The sequence below is a fragment of the Euprymna scolopes genome, chromosome 34 (genome assembly GCF_053919585.1).
Source record: "Euprymna scolopes isolate OS-2025 chromosome 34, ASM5391958v1, whole genome shotgun sequence".
In the NCBI taxonomy this organism is placed as follows: Eukaryota; Metazoa; Mollusca; class Cephalopoda; order Sepiida; family Sepiolidae; genus Euprymna; species Euprymna scolopes.
In genome coordinates, this window is record NC_136515.1 from 20991321 (window position 1) to 21011872 (window position 20552).

The 20552-nt window shown below is 34.8% G+C and overlaps 1 protein-coding gene across 1 annotated transcript in view; it reads right to left on the reverse strand.

Moving 5' to 3' along the window:
* Positions 1–20552, reverse strand: part of LOC145259124 (gem-associated protein 5-like) — an 827294-nt gene that overhangs the window by 87984 nt on the left and 718758 nt on the right. Inside the window, exon 19 of the mRNA XM_080116800.1 lies at positions 680–817. Within this exon, the coding sequence (XP_079972926.1) occupies positions 680–817 (138 nt within the window). The remainder of the gene's footprint in view (positions 1–679; positions 818–20552) is intronic.

Sequence of the window (20552 nt, forward strand, 5' to 3'; positions counted from 1 at the left end):
AGTGGGGGGCGGGAATTAAAGAAAAAAACAAAATCAAAACAAAACAAACTTTCTGTTACATTTCAAGAAAAAAAAAAAATGGAAAAATCAAAATAGAAAAAAAATAAATAAATAAATAAAAAAAGAAGAAAATATTATCATTGGGTGGGGTTAGTTTTGGTGTGTTTACTATTATGTCTTACTGTTTAGTTTTTAACAGCTAGTAAATTATGCCCACTGGGAGATTGTGTCTCTGAATTCAATCTAATTAAAAATACAGAAAAATATTTATGATACCCAACACGAAACAAAAATGTCATATTCCAAAAATCATGGAAATTGACCAAGTAGCTTTTTTTTTTAATTATAGAAAATCATTTATTTCTTACGATTTTTAGCAATTTACTTTTAATTTTAGTCATTACAAGGCTAATTTTGATCTCCATTTCTAGAGAGGTTGTTAAAGGGGAGGTAACCAATGATAAATTTTAAAGATGGCGGACAGACGCATGCCATCTTTGTTTCCTCATAAAATGCAGGAATTCGTGTGATTTGATACTTTTATAAATACATGTGGTGTTTAGTTTTAGCTAGCTAACCAAGCTTAACTTACTATATATATAATATTTTTAAAAGATTGCTTAATAATGAATATACAAAAAGTGATAATAAATTAATGATAAAAAAGGTGTTTTCTTACCGAGTGGTGCCATAGCAACAAGCCAGTCGGAAAGCTCATCTCTCTCCTTTGCATTATTCAAGGCTTTATTAATATTTCCTTTCCAAATTTCCATATGAAGATGGTACTCCATGTTGTCATGTTCAAGGTGGAATTGGCCTGAATTGAGTAGAAACAATAGATATTATTATAATGTATAAAAGAATTTTGATTTTAAATAAAAACATTTAAAGGTAAAAAAAAAATCATTTGAACAAATTGTTTCACATAGTTGGAATTTTTAAGTCACTCTTTTTGTTTGTTTTTTTTTTTTTAGAACTTTTTGATTTGAGATTAGAAATAAAAATAAAAAGATCATTTGGAAAATAGTCTCAAATAATTAGTAATCTAATATCCCAAATTATTCTTAAAAAATAATTTTATTTCAGATTTTTAATTACAAATTAAAAAAAATCATTTGAAAAATTGTCTCAAGTAGTTAGAATTTTAAAATAACTCATTTTTTAAGATTTTTTTTAATTTGAAGCTTTAAATAAAAATAAACTATAAATATAAATAAAAATCACTTGAAAAATAGCCTCAAATAATTAAAATTCTAAAATCCCTAATTTTTCAAGAATTTTTTTATTTGAGATTTTTAAATTATTTTAAAAATCATTTGCAAAAATGCCTTAAATAGAATTCTAAAATCGTTAATTAAAAAAAAATTAAGATTCTACAAACGAATGGCTTGTAAAAGGTTGTTTAAGCCATGTACAAAAACGCTCAAATATTAGAATTAATAGCACATATATATAGTCACCATTTATCAAGGCTCAGAGGCCACTCAAGAATAAGGGTTACTAAGTGTACAGTGGTAAAATGGAACATGTTGTAATTGTTAGTAATGGAAATTTCGGAAATTGGATTACTTAAGGTGATGGCTTATCAAGAATTTGTTCACATTGGACTTGAAGACAACAATGTTGTAGTCAGCTGCAAAGTAGAAAAACAGAAGGGAGTTCCACGGGTGTGTAATTCTAAGATAGAAGCTTTGTTCATGGAATCTACGTTTAGGTTCAGGCACAGAATTGGAAAGGCATAACAATTACACAACAGGCACTCGGAAGAAAAAAAATAAATAAATGTGGCACAAAAAATAACACACACACACACTACTGTAAGAATATGAAATCTTAATAAATTAACATATTTGGTTTAAGAGTATGCAATGACCAGGTAATGTTGCTAGTTTATATATAAAACATTAATCACCAAAACAGACAACTAATTTTGTAACTACATTGAAATTGAGACAGGGATGTGACATATTGTAATGTGATTCAGTGAAACAAACACTAAAAAAAAGTTAAGTGACTACAGTTACAAATCATCTGTCATCCATTTTTTTTTTTTTAATTTTAAATGGAAATTTTTCTTTATTATAGATTAGCAGGGAGACCCGACGTTGCCCGGACTTGAATGATGATCAACGAATGTTTCACACTCCCATATTTTTATTGTCATCGAAATCAGTGAAATTGCCCATTTTTTTAATCAAATCGATTGATTGCCTGCTTTAATTGGGGACCCATGTGTTAGTGCACCAGGAGAAAGCTCACATATCTCTCCCACAGTGAATTAGTCCACAATATATTGTAGTCTACATTGCACTGTGGAGAACATACTGTTGATTTTATAAAATTATTTTTTTTATATATAATGGCTTGAATTAGCTACAAAAGTCAAATATCATGGTTCAATTGTACCTTAAACAGGAGCATTCATTTCAAACTCGCCTCTGTCATATCAAAGAACCTGCTGTTGATTTTATATGTTGGGCCTTTCGGGTTATGCGATCATAAAACTGTTCAAATGCACTTGTGATGTTAGACTGTGTAAGGTGTTAACTTTGCTCAAGATTCGCATTTTCCTTCTTTCATCAGATTATTTTGATTATCAATACTTATCAAGGACATTGTGATACAAGGCCTATCTAAGAACACTGCCAGGCACATAAAATACCTTCATGTAAAATTTCATAAAAATTGGTTCATACGTTTTATAAAATACTAGCAGGTTGTCCGGTGTTGCTCGGTCATAAAATATATATAAATATTATATTTTAATTCATACAGACAAGTGAGTATTATGTTTTGTTCTAAACAGTTCACTTCTTGTAAGTAAAAAAAAATTAAAAAAATACTCGAGTTGAAGTCGAAACCAAAACCTAAAGACAGTCAAGTATGGCATGCTTTTAAAAAGTGTTTTCAAACCTACTTATTCTTAACATAAGTAATCTGTAATGTGAACCATTCACGCATGCGCAGTTGTCAAACAAGCAAACAGAAAAATATGATGGCTCCCATGTTACAATTTGGACCCCTTAGAAGCCCTTTTTCCGGATGAAAACTTATTAAAGTTTTCCACACATCTGAATAACCTATATACCAAATTTCAAGTCCGTAGATTAAAAATTCGTTGAGCATATAGGTTGAGAAGTGTCCTCACACACATACACATCATTCTCACTTTTATAGATTATAGATAACTGAACACTTTTAGATCCATGCGAGAGGTAAAACAGGTTTAATTTTGTAACCATATGCCAAAGTCAAACAGTTTAAGTAGGTTACAAATACAAAATATTTTTGTTTACTCGCTAGCCATGTAAATGAAGAGTTTGCCTTCAGTTCCAATATTTTTATGCCATTTTTCAGGGTTCGAATCTCACATTAGACAATTCTTTTAATTTTTTTTTTTTTTTTTTGCTAGAGTATTTCAGTATCACCATGAATCTGAATGATTCACTTATTATTAATAATCGCCTTTATTAAAGTTTTTTTTTTTAATTATTTAAAAAAATATTTTATAAGATCATTTTAGTGCAACTAAACAAAAAAAATTTTTTCATTTAAATTGATGCACAGAAGAGTTTGAAAACCCCAGTATTAACAGGTATTTTAGCTAGTACAGTTCTGGCAGTTACTAACGGAAAAAGCACCCACTGTGCTCCAATAATATCACCATTTTGGTCAATTTAATTCTGGTTGTTGGTTTTCTCAAGTTTTCTGGGCAGTGCCAGAATACAAGCCCAGCTAGTGCATTTAAAGTCTGTTCTTGAATAAAATTGTACCGAGATGCCAACGGAGTAATAAATAAAGGTAATCTTAGTATAAACTCTATTACGGCTCTAATAGATTTATATTAATCCCAAGATTAAGAATATAAATCCAGATATTAGTTGATTATTTAATCAAGCTTAAAGTGGACGAATCAGCAGATTTTCTGAAGCCTTTGTTGAAAGTTAGGAAGTAAAAAAAGATTAAGAAAAAAGGAAAAATCAAGAACAAAATAAAAGGAAAATAAATTTTTTAAAAAAAGGAAAGGAAAGACAAAGAAAAGAAAAAAAAATGAAAGGAAAATAAAAAAGGAAAAAAGAAAAAGGCAGAAAAAGGAAAAGAAAGACAAAGAAAAATGAAAGAAAAACTAAAAGAAAAAGAAAAGAAAAAAGAAAAGAAAAATCGCCAATCGCTTAGAGAAGACAATTTATACCAAATTTAATTAGCGTTAAAATGAACAAAAATTGACCTTATATATATACTAGCGGAGGGTACCCGGCGATGTCCGGGTGTTTTGAGGTGTGTGTGGTTTTAGGTAAATCAAAACTCCGGAGGTGGGTGGGGGTTAAAAAAAAAAAAAAAAAAAATTGGTAGGTGAGTATGAGGATCGAACCCGAACCCGAACCCTTAAACTACAATATATTGTGGAGTAAGTCGCTGCGGGGAGGCATGTGAAGCTTTCTTTTGGTACACCATGATCGGTCCTCGGCTAGAGAAGGCAATCGTTTGATTAAAAAATAGACGATTTCACCGATTTCGATGACAATAAAGTATTGGAAGTGTAGAACATTCTTTAATCCTCATTCAATCCTAGGCAATATCCCTTTTTCTTTTTCTTTTTTTTTTTTTTTTTTTACATAGAAGTCACCACTTATCAAGGCCCAGAGGCCACTCGAGGATAAGGATTAAAGAGTGTACAGTATTAGAATCCTAGTAATCATTAGTAGTGGAGATTCGGTAAATTTGTTAGCTTAAGTGGAACGGCTCATCAAGAATTTGTTTGCATCGGACTTGAAGATGGCCAAATTGTAGTCAGCTGGAAAGCGGGCAAATGGAAGACAGTTCTACAGGCGTGTCGTTCTAAGAAAGAAACTTTGTGCATGGAATCTACGTTTAGGTTTAGGCATAGAGTAGGAGAAATTATTGATAGTGTTTTTAGCTAGATGAGTGTTTCTCATGAAGTTTGGCCATGGGGGGACCATAGATTGGAGCTCAGACGAGCACTTTCCATAAAATAAAATACTGTATAATATTCGTTACTTTGGAGTTATCAAGGATCAAATTAGTGCAGGATGACCAGTCAGAGAGAGAGAGGAATGGTCAGAGAAAAAGAGAGATTCTATAGCCGTCTTTGAACTTGTTATCCATACACTCAGGCAACACTAAATAACTCTGCTATACGGATTTCTTAAAATATACCTATGTCACAATTTGAAGGTTATTATGTCATATTTATGATCTTTCTGTTATCGATTCAGTAGGCCAAAAAGTTGAGTGCTTTGGGTGTGGCAATTGAGATCATCTGGCTTAGTGGAGATTTTATAGTCAGAATTGAACACGTTTTTATCTTTTGTGAGGAAACTCGTGTGAGGTTTTATTTATATGCCACAAATTGTTGTATGTAGGGTAAAGGTTCTATGATAAAAAAAAGAAAAAAGAAAGAAAAACAGATACTTCACTAATCTTTCTACGTTCAAGACTTGATCATCACGTTTAACGAATAATCATAATGTTATCAAGAGTTTACATCAACTGTTATTTAATACTTGTGTCGAAAAGATGACACTCAGAACGTTGTGTGTGACTGCAGTAAATGGGAAATAAAACGCTATGGAATTGGTCAGCAAAACAGATTATGGTGGAGAAGGTGAAGAAGTGAAAGAGGAAAAAAGGTGAAAAGGGCGAAGAAAAGGAAGTAAAGAAGAAAATAGAAAGAAAAACCGAATAAGGTGAAAGGGGAGAAAAAGTGTTTATTCAAATCAAAGCAAAAAGAAAAGAAAAGAAAAGAAAATAAAAGGAGGAGGAGGAGGAGGAGGAGGAGGAGGAGAATAAAATCAAGACCATCCAATGAGTTGCTTACAAGCTTTCGTGTATTCGGTGCATCTGCTACTTGTCTCTCACTTCTTGACAGGGTTCAAAAGAGAGTTGCCAATCTGATAGGTTCTGAACTATCATCTAGGCTTCAGCCTCTGTCCCATCGACGAAATATTGCATCCCTCTGCCTGTTCTACAAGTATTTTAATAGTGAATGCTCTGACAAAATACAAGCATTTGTACCCCCTCGACGTAAATACCCCCGACAAACCCGACAAGCAGCTAAATCCCACCCCTACACAGAGATTCCTAGGTGCAAGAAAGCCTTCTACTATAATACTTTCTTCCGCAGAACTGCTAGACTTTGGAACTCCCTTCCGGGTCCCTGCTTCCCCAACTGTACCGACATGCAAAAGTTCACATGTAATGTGAACAGACATCTTGCTGCTCATCCCCCTTCATAATATCCCTGCAACTGATGTCCCTATTTACAAAGGGTCGTTTTTTAACGTGGAGAAAAGGTACAAAAATAAAAAAAATTGTCTGCCGTGAAGAGCTGTTCCTCCACTGACAGAACAAGAAATGGAAATGCAGCATCTGAAGAACAGATACTACACTTTGATCTTGACCAAAAGTCCCCTACTTAAAAGTGGCACTGTGCCTTGCTTGGAGTGAAAATTGAATAACAAAAAATAAAAAAAATAAAAATAAATTAAAAAAAAAATATATACTAGTGCTTTGGCAGCTTTGAATAAAAAAATTAAAAAATGGGCATTCAACAGTTGTCATACAAGTCAATGTTAACCTCAGCATCATCCTGGCAACCTAGGGGTTGTTTGGAACCGTTATTATAAGTCATTATTTTGTTAAATCAAGTTTTCTTTATGAGGGAAAAAATGGATTGTAAATCGATTTGAAACTAATCATTGACCTTTAAACTGATTCTATCTTAAAATTTTTCATTTTTCATTTTTCAATTAATATCCTGTGTTCTATGTATTCTCATTAATGAACATAAAACAATGTTGGATTTCGTTCATCTATGCGGACATTGCCAAAACAGAATGATGTGGTGAAGAAGTGGTTGCAATTATACGAGTGCTTGCTGCGAATGTCCTGCGGGGGGGGGGGATTATAGATTGAAGCTCAGTCAATCACTTACAATGAAAATAACAATATAGTACATACAGGCTAGTAACGTCTTCTCTATGAGAAGGAGGTTACAGGGAGGATAAAATAACATCACCTACTAGGTTTTGAAGACGGTTTTGAATCCTGTCAAGGCAGAAGGAGGTGCTCTGAGCAGCTTCCCTCAAGATGTGGCAGCAGCACTCTATTTTAGAACGTCACCTGCTATAATATGCATGAGGGAAGAACAGATGTACATAAATCAAAGACAATGGCAAAATCATTAGAAAATGACCTTCAATCTATAGTGGAATGGGGCCGCAAATGGATGGTAACATTTAATGCTAGTAAAACTAAGCTGCTCTCCTTTAACAATTACAAGACACCTTTCCAACCGCCTATATCCATGACAAATAGCACCCTACCCGAGAATTCTGCTTTGAAACTCCCCAGCCTAACATTTGCAGGCAATATGAACTGGAACAAATACATAGAGGACATTGCAAAGACTGCTGCAAAGAAGCTGGGTTCCCTCTATCGAGCTAGAAAACTACTCACACCTGAGAGTATCCTGTACCTCTACAAGGCCACCACCAAGCCACAAAGTCTATTTTGTACTCTGTCAATACAGGACAGGCTGTTTTTAGCAGCTCCTGCCCAGATATGGCAGCAGTATTCCATCCTTGGACGTACTTGGCTTTTATATAGATAGAGAATTGCATCAGTAGTGAGATATCTTCTGTAGCGGTAGAAGGATCCCACCATCTTTCCAGCGACCTTGGCAACAGACTTGATGTACGTGTTCCATTTCAGATCAGGAGTAAAGGTCAAACCCAGAAGCTTGTCAAAACATGGGGCCTCTCTCAGACGAGAGCCATCCATCATAATTGATGCCAGATGGGGATCAGAGCGTTGATGATGTAAGGATAGGAGTTTGGTTTTAGATGCATTAAAGGTAACCAGCCACCTTTTCCCCCACTGAACCACACGCTCGAGATCAGAGGAGAGAGAATCAGAGAGAACTTTGTCATTTACAGCCTTTGATATGTTGCCGTAGATGGTCGTGTCATCAGCATAGATGTCAACGAATGATTTAAGTATGTGTTAGGGAGGTCATTGATGTAGATCAGGAAGAGAGTTGGGCCTAGGATTGACCCCTGAGGGACTCCAGCATTAATACTGCAGGCCTCTGATTTTTGTCCATCGACCACTACTCTTATGAGCCTATCAGAGAGAAATGATTTAATGATTGAGAACACATTTCCAGTTATACCGTAGCTGGAAATCTTGTGAAGTAGACCCTTATGCCATACCTTGTCGAATGCTTTTGATATGTCAAGAGCAATTGCCCTAGAAAGGAAGCTTTGTCAAGAGATTCACTAATCCTGTGAGATATAAGCGTCAGCACAACTGCGGTAGATCTTGCAGAGCGGAAACCATATTGTGTTTCACTAAGAAGGTTGTTTCTGTTGAGGTGGTTGACTATTTCTCTATTTAATATGGATTCCAGCAACTTATTCATAACACACAGGAGACTTATTGGTCTGTACTGAGAGGGAGATGACTTATCACCTGAATTCTTAAATACAGGGCAAACTGATGAGGTCTTCCAGGGAGTCGGAAAGCACTTCTCCTTAAGGCAGCGCTTAAATAGTTTCGTAAGTATGAGAGCAAGTTCTGGTTGAAGCTTTTTTAACACTATAATTGGGATGCCGTCAGGGCCAGTTGCTTTACTGGAATCTAGGTTCTTGATTAGCTTGGCGACCTCATGCACGGATATTTGTATGTTACCTAGCGTGTTCTGTGTTATAGGAAGAAATATGGGGAGTTGATGGCCTTTGTCGCATAGGGTAGAATTAGCTGCAAAGTTCTTTGCAAATAGTTTGGCCTTGTCTGACGCTGACGAGATGACTTCTGGTCCATTGATAATGGTTGGGATAGAACGCACACTTCTGTTCAGGATCCTATTTGTTATTTACTAAAACTGGTGGGAACCAAGCCGCTGATCAGTTACCTTGGATTTAACAGACTGGGCATATAGTTCTCTTGCATTTTTTATTACTCTTTTACAGTGGTTGCTGGCAGTCCTGAAAGCAGCTTTAGTCTCAGTGCATCTATTATGTTGGTAGCTATGGAAAAAGTGATTTCTGTGCGCGATAGCAGCAGCACATTCTGGGGAGAACCATGCATCTACCACTTGTCTCTCCCTCTTAGAGAAAGTCCAAAACAGAGTTGTCAATCTAATCGGTCTCACTTTATCAACTAAGCCCCAGCCCCTGTCCCATCGCCGCAATGTTGCATCACTGTGCCTGTTTTACAAATATTTTAATGGAATGTGTTCTGATGAACTTGTTTCACTTGTATCCCCTGACGTACATATCTCAGACAAACCCGCTTAGCAATAAGATCTCACCCCTTCACTGCTGATGTCCCTAAATGCCAGAAAGCTTTCTATTCTAATAGTTTCTTCCCTCGAACAGCTAGAGTTTGAAATTCTCTTCCTGCTGCCTGCTTCCCTGGCTGTACTGATATGCAGAAGTTTAAATGTAACATAAACAAATATCTTGTTAATCTTTCCTAGACATGGACCCAAACAGTAGTCCCTTATGTCCAAGTGGCGATATGCTTTGTAAGGGGTGAACATAAGTTAATAAAAAAAAAAAAAGAAAGAAAAATAAGAAAATAAAACAAATTAATGGGAACTTTACCATATTTATCCATGATTTTTTTTTACTTTAAACTCTGGGATGGTTTGCGATAGCTAATAATATACTCACACGTGCACAAACTGTAAGTCGAATCCCTTGGGGTACATCATATTACTCATAAAAGCATTTTGCTTCATCAAATTTCTATAACAGTAACATAAGACAACATGCACTTAGGCATATAAAGCAAATTTGTCCGTAACTGAATTTCCACTTAAAAAAAAAAAAACATTTAAGAAGGGCGTTCAAATTTTTTATTCCGCCCAAACGGATCAGAGGGATTGCAAACTGCATTGTTATGATGACTGAACTTACGTATTCATGACCTGAAAGTTTCATCTTTCTATTGCAGATATTGACGATGTGAGATTTTAAGGAAGCAACCCCTGTCATGCACGCGCGTCAGAAGCAGAAATGCGTCATTGAATTCACCCATGCAGAAAAAATTGCACTGATCAACATTCACCAGGTCCTGTTGAACGTTTACGAAGCCGACGCGGTTGATACCCGCAGTTAGGAGAGGTGTTAGTTGATTTCAGAGTGGCAACAGAAATATGAATGACAAAGCACACTGAATGCCCATGCACAGCCACCTCACTATCGCTGGTAAAAGATGCATTGAGAATGGTGGTGACTATGTAGAAAAATAAATTCTGGAGCACAAAAGGTTGTTCGTTTTAATGGTACCACTCCTGTCTTTGTAACTCTTCAATTTTTTTTTTTTTTTAAAGTTAAAATTTACATTTAAGTTACTTATCAGATTAATTAAGATGACGACAGAATTTTTTTTTCTTATTATTATTTAAAAAAAGATTTCTGTTTGGATTTGAGTGGCAGTGCAGGATAGGTAAGGCCACAGCAGTAAGATCTGGAGAATCAAAAAAGACACCTTCACCTCTAAATTAAGATTTTATAACAGTAACGTCTTGTCCACACTGCAATATGGAAGTGAACCTTGGCATCTCCAAATCGGCCAAGAGAAGAAATTAGATGCGTTTGATTCCAAATGCTTTAGAAAAATACTGGGGATCAAATGAAGTGATCGAATTACCAACTAAGAAGTCAGAGATCGCACTACCCAACAGATAGTATTATCAATAATCAGCAAACAATATTTAGGCTGACTCGGACATACTCTAAGATTGGCTCCAGAAAGAATTGCCAACCAAGTGTTCCAATGAACACCTAATGGAAAAATGAGAGGAAGACCAAAAGTAAACTGAAAACACAGAATTGAGAAAGATTTGATTGCAACGGGAAGAAATCAGAAAGACACTGTGGATTTGGCTTCAGATTGAAAACGATGGCATATTTGACGGCCTCACACATTGCAAAATGCAAAGTCCCAAACTCGAAGTTTGGTTTTCCAAAACAACTAATTAGTTTTTGCTAAGAAAAAGCCCAAATTAAGAAATTCTAATCACATAATTTATTTTAAGACGTTTTAACGAGAGTTGTGGAGTTGTGGAGTCGAGAGATTTTGGAAAAAAACAGACTTGTGATCAAAAGAATGGAAAAATTAACAGTAAGACTTTTTAATCTCTGAAAAATCAAATGTAAATATTGAAAGAATTTAAAATAAGGAATCATGATCAGTTATTTTGAGATTTTAAAACTCAGAATCAGATATTTTTGAATTCTATGAGCTAGAATAAATTTAAGGAATCCTATGAGCCAAAGTCGGAATTTGGGGATATTATGAGCCAGAGGCAAAATTTTGGGGATCCTAAGAGCCAGAGGACAAAATTTGGGGGATCCTATGAGCCAGAGGACAAAATTTGGGGGATCCTATGAGCCAGAGGGCAAAATTTGAGGGATCCTATGAGCCAGAGGACAAAATTTGGGGGATCCTATGAGCTAGAGGCAAAATTTGGGGGATCCTATTAGCCAGAGGCAAAATTTGGGGGATCCTGAGAGCCAGAGGAACAATTTGGGGGATCATATGAGCCAGAGGCAACATTTTGGGGGATCATATGAGCCAGAGGCAACATTTTGGGGATCCTATGAGCCAGAGGCAAAATTTGGGCGATCCTATGAGCCAGAGGCAAAATTTGGGCGATCCTATGAGCCAGAGGCAAAATTTGGGCGATCCTATGAGCCAGAGGCAAAATTTGGGCGATCCTATGAGCCAGAGGCAACATTTTGGGGATCCTAAGAGCCAGAGGCAACATTTTGGGGATCCTAAGAGCCAGAGGCAAAATTTTGGTGATCCTAAGAGCCAGAGGCAAAATTTTGGGGATTCTATAAGCCAAATAAGAATCAGAACTTATATCTTCAGACTCCCTGATTTAAACTTAACTGTCATCCAATTCTCTTCAGATGTACTTGTCTGCTAGTGATGCATACACTGATATACAGCTTTACCTATATGCAAATATATCATCACGTCACATCTGTTTCTCTAATAAAGCAAGCATCAGTTATCTGACATATCAGTAACAATTAGTCCCAGTCAAAATGGGGCGTGGGAGGGGGAGAAGAATAAACAAAAACGAAAATGTAGATAAAACCAGATAAATGAATATAAAGTTATCAATAATAGCGGCACAAACGGAGTCGTTATCAAAAAAAAAAAAAAAAAAAAAAAAAAAAAGAAATTAATTGGAGCATTTTGAAATCTAATCACTTTTTCAAACTTAATGCGTGGGATGATATTCAAAACACCGACAGTTTTCATAGGCAGAACATTTTCTTAAATTTTTAAAATTCCATCTATAATATAAATATCACTTGTCTGTTTAAATGTATGCATGTATGTCTGCCTAAAACTTTTGACAGAGGCGACGGATTTTCACAAAATCGGTATTGTTTTAAAGCTTGATCTTTTGGCGACAAATATCGAAAAGTTGGCTAAAAACATTAATTTCTTCACCCTCAACTGGATACTTTCTACAGGGAGGGGTCGCTCTTTTCGCTGATATTTTCGGAAGTCATCCTCTCTTTTCGATTAACTATCTTTAATTTAAACCTTCGGCACTTCCGGTTTGGCGATGGACGCTACGGCAAAGACGTCACCTTCTTCTTCCCCCCCCCACATCCATTACCTCCTCCTCTGGAATGGGTTCGAGCCTGCCTGCCTACTACCACTTTTTTTTTTTTTGTTTTTTTTGCTCAACACACCTCCAAACACCCAGGCAAACGACGGGAACCCAGACTATTTATATATCAACCGCAAATATTTCGCCTCAACACCGATTAACATTATGGGAACATTAATTCGTTCAGGCATATTTATTCACATCAAACCTTTCTTTTTACCCCAAACAAGGCATAACCACTCGGAACATTTGGAATCGCCTCCTAACTCTGGCCTTTATCACAATAGCCCTTTATGCCTCAGTTGCAATATGCCTTGTTTGGAATGAATAAAACTAAGGTCCTCTAAATGCTCATTCATAACAAGTACCCACCCTTTTTTGTCATAGAATTTTTTTTTTTTAAATAATGACGATAAGAGAAATTAACACAAAGCTAAAAATCAGTTTTCTTTTCTTTCATACTTTATTCCCATAATGCATCAGTAATGTTTTGGTTCTTATTAAAAATTAAACTTAATTAAAAAAAAAAAAAAATACAGCAAGTACATATAAATCTTTTTTGATGTATATGCCCGTCTTGGAACAAAGATATCATATTTTAAAAAAATTACGTAAATTTGATCAAGTAGTTTTATTTTTTAACTACTTAAAAAAAAAAGCAAATTTTAAAAGTGAGCAAAAGAAAAAAAAGAAAAAAGGAACTGTGTTGTGTCGCCATCTAGAAAAAAAGGGCAGATAACTCCAAAATAATTAAAACGTGACATCAGCCTAGTAATGCCAACGGTTTTACATTGTTTTAAATCGTTTAAAAATGATTTTCTTTATATATATATATATATATATATATATATATATATATATATAAATACTTATCAATTTATGCGATTTTTTTTAATGACATCTCCAATCTCCATTCCATGACGGTACATAGATCACAAAAAAGTTTTTTTTTTTTTTTTTAAAGTAGGTTGAATTCTTAAGGATCAAGTGCATTAGTAAAGATTTTTTTTTATATATATTTATTATACTTGAAGAATAAGAAATCAGTAATATAAACAAAATAATGGTGGCATAAATGACTAGTGCAGCAAAAAAAAAAAAAAAAAAAAAAAAAAAAAACAGCGTGACACACAAACAATAAAGTAAATTAATGGGGATGGGGGGGGGGATTTGTGGAAGGTTTTAAAAAACGTGGGAGCGAGGGGGTTATGGAGAAAGAACTCGTGTCACTGTCTCCACACAAAACATTCATATTAAGTTACATGCTTCCATTTATTATATTCTGGGAATCTCTTATTCTTTGACTTGAAAAGCAGATTGTCAATGTCTACAGTTGAAGGTTACAAAGGTACGAAACGGGCACGGTGTGAGGGGCGGGGGTAGTCGAAGAGGCGGAGCCATAGAAAATATACTTTATAAGGGAGGGAGTGATTATTTACCAGCGGGAATTCAAGAAAAAAAAAGTCAGCTTGGTTTCTCTCTTTGAAAAGATCAGACATTTTTTGTTTGTTTTGCGATTGACATGAGATTCTTGGTTTCTATTATTTGATATCTGTCTGTTTGAAACTTAAACTATACTCTTAATTATCTTAATCATACTTATACTCTTTTTTTTAATGTGGAGGTAGCGCGGTATCTGTTCTGTTGAAATGAGACAATACTCCCAGGCATTACCAGCTTTGTTTCTATCGCTAAAAAAAAAAAAAAAAAAAAAAAAAAAAATTAAACATCTTTTTATGTAATCCATATGACATCAGGACAGTATTCAGGGGTGATTCACTCTCCGGAATCAGCTTGTGAGAGTCAAGCCGGGCTCAAGCCCCCTTACAGAAAAAAAAAATCATGACTAAGAACTGTGTATATGAAATCCCATGTAAATGTGAAAAACTATACAGAGGTGAAATGTGTCGTCCGTTGAAAAGCCGTAGTACGTGGAGAGAATGAATAGTCAGGTATAGCTGACCATATCTGGAAAGAAAAGGGAAACCATCTACCATTATAGGACGAAGTAAAAATTATAGACAAAGAGGAACGGTGGAGAGTAAGACGACTGAAAGAAGCAGCACATATGCTGGGGAATAACCCAACTGCTAAGTAGACCTAGTATAGAATTCAATACGATATGGGAACCAGTAATTATAAACAATAGATAATATATACAAGTAATAAGTAAAAACATTAATATATACAAGTCATAAGTATAGAGATAGATATACATTAATATATAGTAATAATTAGTAATAAATTTTGATATTTACAACTAGAAATAAAAATAGGGTTAAGGCTCCTAAAATTCGTTTTAGAATTGTCTGTAAAGGACCTGTGGCGCAGTGGTTAGAGTACTGGGAAAAATCAATTGTAAATGTGATATTCTCCTGAAGGTTGAAGGTTCAATCCTTAGTATGGGTGACCGAAAAATACATTTGCGAATTACTTAGGACCTCTATCCAGTCATGGCTGACAGAACAGACAGAATAAAGGGTTCCGCTCGAAATTCCGTCCAAGTTTGACAGAAATATTACCAAGTTCGACAAGATACACCTGAAGAAGGTGGTTACATCAACCGAAACGTTGCGAAAATCACACTCAAGTTGAGAACAGTAGTCCAATGAATAATATGAATAACCAATCCTCATCTCAAAAAAAAAAAAGTTTCTGAATTTTTTTTTTTCAGAAACATTTTTTTTGTTATTGTTTCAAGTCTAAAACGAGGTTCTTGCAATTATTATCAAAAAGATTTTTAAGAAGGCTTATCAGCATTTTAGCAAAGTAAAGAGGGTGAACGTTTTTTCGGCCATTTTATTTACTAAATGGAAGTAACTCCTGCTTTTTTTTTTTTTTTTTTTTAAAGAGTTACTTCTCTTATGTCAACTGACTACTTCAGGAACATAATATAATCTTCTATATTAAAAAACGAAAATGTGTGTGTGTGTTTGTGTGTGAATTTATTTTGTATGTCCGCCAAAGGCTTTTTTCAGAAAAGGTCACCAAATCTAACAACTTTTTATATACTGTCTAGATTAGAATATGCCCGATTTACGAAACGAGGTCGTCTGAATCTCTCATTATGTTACAAAATTCGCAGCTGTGATTTCATTTTCTCTACTACTATGGTGTGATGTTTAATCTAGAAAACCACACATTCACGTTCGTTAAACCACCTGCGTTTTTAAACGTTTAATTTCACCCTTCTCACTTCTCTGCCCGCGTAGCGTCATGGTAAGTTGTCAGGCTATTTGCTTCAAGGCTTCAGGTTCGAGCCTACCTCCCTGCCAAGTTTTTTTTTTTTTCTTTTACACTCGGGCAATGCCCGCTAGTAACAAATAAAGGTGGGTGGTCTATGTGTATGTATGGAGGTGGGAGAGGGAAAACGGGAGAGGGGGAAGAGAGAAAGATAGAAATAAAGAGATAAAAGTATTATTAGAAACATGTTATACTTTTGTTCTGGGCAACGCCAAGTAGCCCTGCTAATTCATTTGCATTATTTTATAGTATGTACACTGTCAAACATAGAGGAAAAAATATGCTTCGCCAGTGTTCATAGTCTCTCTTTGTCTCTCTAGAGAAAGAGGAGAGACAGATACACGAGTATTTACTTATTTTTCGGAAAGTTTTTCTTATATTGGTCACAACCTTGCGTACAGCCCAGTGTTCGCATATCAGAATATAGCAGCTAATCATTTTTGAAAAATATTTGTGTGTCTATCCCTATTAACGAGTATCTTTAAAGTGAATATTTATAGCTCTAGTACTGCACTATTGAGCTATATAAATAACAACTTCACGTTATTTATTCATATATAATCAGTGCCCCACTTAGTTGAATTATATATATATATATATATATATATATGTATGTAATTTAACTACTAAATTATTAATATATATAATTATTACAATAATGATTTTTTTAATACCTACACTATATATATCATTCAAAATGTTTGAATACATCGTTACGTGTCAGTTTTAGTCATTTAGAACTGCTTTAAAGCTTCACCGTTCACTCATTTTTCAAACAAATTATTACAGTTTATAGATCACCTCCTCAGCTATATTGTGAAAAAAGATTTTTCAATTTTCGTTCAGCAAAACAAAAGTTATGAATTTTCTGGTATTCAAATCCGTAAAAATATCTAAGGAGGTGAGCGACACTTTATGACTAGTTTCCATAGCAACCACGTTGCTTCAGCGACTACTGTTGCTACTAATTCAAAAAGACAAGTAACAAGTGAAACTGAAAGAATGAAAGAGATATTTGGGGGATTTTATTGAAAGCAGACGAGTGCCGTACATTGTTATTGCATATGTGTTCATGGGGGCGAAAAAAATAAGACTGAAATTAAACAAAGAGCAAGTTAATTTATTGGAAACCTAGAAAAATCATGGATTACAATAGAAAAACGCGAGCATGAAAAGTAATAAGGTTAAGCTTAAACATGGAAAAATAAAGGACTAGTTGTTAAAACTGGAAAAGAAAAGGACAAGATATTCTAGTAAAAAATATAATAAATTTATAACTTAAAATATTGCAGCATTAACAATTTTACTTGAAAATTTATAATTTATAACATTATATAATCAATTCTTAATGCTGCAATATTTTAAGTTATAAATATATTTTTTTTACTGGAATATGTTGTCCTTTACTTTTCCATGTTTAAGCTTAAGCATATTACTTTTCACGCTCACATTTTTCTATTATAATATATCTCAGTTCAGAACAAAATCATAGGAAAATTATTTCTTATACAACTATAGTCTATGTATTAGGCAAAATTATTTGTACACCAAAATGTACAGAAAATTATCAAATAGAATTTGAATAAAAAATAATATTAATTTACTATCTGAAGTCAATGAACTTTGAACCACAAAACAGCATAACGATGTCAAATTAAAAGGGAGATAATCTTGTTGGCTTAAAGATGCATGATGGTGTTGCTTCAACCAATACTCAGAAATATTAAATATAATTTTTAATTCATGACTAGCAGACCTCCTGGCATTGCCCAGTCGTAATATGACATTTTAATATTTATCATTATGAAGACAATTCTTTATCGATTATTATATTGAACCTAATATATAGTAGTGAGATCAAAACTAAGCAAAAAAATATATGAATTAGGTGCCATCAGCTAGAATCGACACTAAAATATACAAATCTCCATCCTCATTCATTAGCCCGTCTTGGAGTCGCGCTCATACACATATATATAAATATATGATAAGAATAATAGAAATAGTATTCTGACGAAATATAGAAATAAAAAGGAACAAAACAAGTTATGTGTTCATCAACGTTTCGTCTTTATTTCGAGACTTCCTCTGGATAAATGAAATCAAGAAAACAAAAACACCAGTACAAATATTTTAAAAAATTTTTTGTGAAAAGTGTGACGCTATTCCATTTCATAGACAAACACACACACGAACACACATAAACACACACAAACATAAACACACACACACACACACACACTCAAATTCATTCCTTTTTTAAAAGCTGGAATCACCTGATCGTTGAAGACAAAATTCAAGCAAAAGCGCACCGTCCAGAAAGTTTTATAATTATATAGATAGATATATAGTGAGCAAAGAGAGGGCAGGAGAGGAGGGATATAGCGAGCAGAGAGAGACTAATATAATTCTGGCTTTGCAAACTCCTTTTTGCTGATTCAAACAATCTAAGCAGAGCTCAATGTTACATTTCTGAATTTTTGAGATGAGGATTGATTATTTGGATTCTTCAGAATACTGTTCTCATCTTGAGTAATATCTGCAAGGATCCGTGGGATAGTGGATAAAGTACTTGATAAAATTCAATGATACAGTTATACTCTTCTGGAAGTTGAAGGTTTAATCCTCAGAGCAGGCGGCACTAAAAAACACAATTGCAAATTACTAAGGACTTCTATCCGGTTATGGTTGACAGAACAAGAGCATACTACCTCCATAGATTAAATAAAGAGTCATATTTGAAATTTTGTGCAGATTCTTGAATTGGACAAGATACACCTGAAAAAGGTCAGAGGTTATATCGATCGAATCTTTGTGAAAATAATGCTCAAGATAAGAACAGTAATTCAAATAACCCAAGCTCAAAGGCTGACCAAATGGGCTACAGTTTTTTCTAGTAATGTCCTGAATATTTTTTGACCTTGCAATAACTGTTTCCGATAAATTATTGAATAAATATTGCAATTCTGATATATGCTGACTAAAAAAATAAACACCCAAAGAGTAGTCATATCAGGCTGGGTCCCATATCATGAGTCATGAACGAGTGCCGGCACTGCCTTTCCCAGTAACACAGTGCTTCAAGCAGGAATGTGTTTCTGCCCCCAACATAGTTTGACCTTATGTTCTTCGCCCTGCTAACAGATGCGTTGAGAGCAGATGAAGATACTGGAATCAGCATCAATTACTGCACAGATGGTTCCATTCTCATCTTCATCTTCATAAACTTTGAGCAGACACAGGCGACAACCTATTTACCAATGACTGTGTCAGGCTAGACTTGCGTGAGATATGTTGAGAACGACTCAGAGGCTGCCTTTTCATTGGCTACTATGCCTAGATGTAGGGGAGGATGAAACTTGTTTCCAGGATTACTCCATTTACATTTGATCTTTATAATGGATAGTGTTTAGCAAGTGGGTATCAAGTACTATTTTTTTTAAATGGAAATCGCTCCAGACAAGGCATGGAGCCATTTGATGTAAGGAACGAATATAAGCTGCTAAATAACTGCTAAGGGGTGAAAATTGAAAAATAAAAAAAAATAAAAAAACAGTTTATCTTATCAGGAGTAAATTGACTAACTTCTGAGCATGCATATACACTTTTAGCTTGAAATCGCTTTTATATTTATCTGGTGATAGCTCAGACGGGCAACCTACTAGTAAATAAATATTCATAAAAACTATTAATCTTTATACTTACTGTAGTGATCTAAGCAGCCATTTTGTTCCCCTAACTAAATATGGATACTTTGCACAGAATCGACAAGGCTTGTTAATAATATTAAGACACTAGTACGACTATTCAAATTTAGATGCTACGAGGTGCCTTCAATAAGTTTCCAGACTATTTTTGTATGCCCACTTTTAATGATAGTACACACATGAAACTCTAGTCCCCTTTGAAGTAATCTCCTCCGGCTGCAAGGCACCTGTATCATTCCAACGACTTCTGGAAGGCCTCGTGGAAATCCTCCTTTGTGCGCATGTCAATGACTCTCGTCACAACCTCTTTCATCTCCTCAATTGTTGTCTCATAACGACAGCCTCTAACGTTTTCCTTAAGCTTAGGGAATAACCAAAGTCACAGGGAGCAAGATCTGGTGTATAGGGAGAATAAGAAACTGTCTTGATACCGGTCGTGATCAAATAGTCTGCAACAAGGACGGAGTTGTAGACGGGTGCATTCGCACAAATCTTCTGCATCTTTAGTTCTTCACGAACAATTGTGTGTAAAGTTTCCACACAGACATCAAAACTGTGCACTTATTGTCTCTCTAGACACACCATGATCCTTATCCATGAAATTCTTTATTTGGCCAATCAACTCTGGTGTTCTAACTTCCTTACTCGTCCCACACTATCATCTTTAACAGATTTCCCGTCTTCCTTGAATCTCTTATGCCACTCAAAAACTGACGCTCGATTTATGCAAGATGGTACAAAATCAGTCTGAAGCATTCCATACGTTTCTGTGACATTTTTTCCAAATTTAAAACAGAATTTTATTGCATGTCTTTCTTTTAAAGTGTCCTCACGTCCAGATTGATTTTTGAAATTCAACAGCTACGATAATCAGGTTTTAGTAGGGTGTATTCCAATTCCTGCTGTAGCTGTTCATTTGAACTTGAAATCATAAG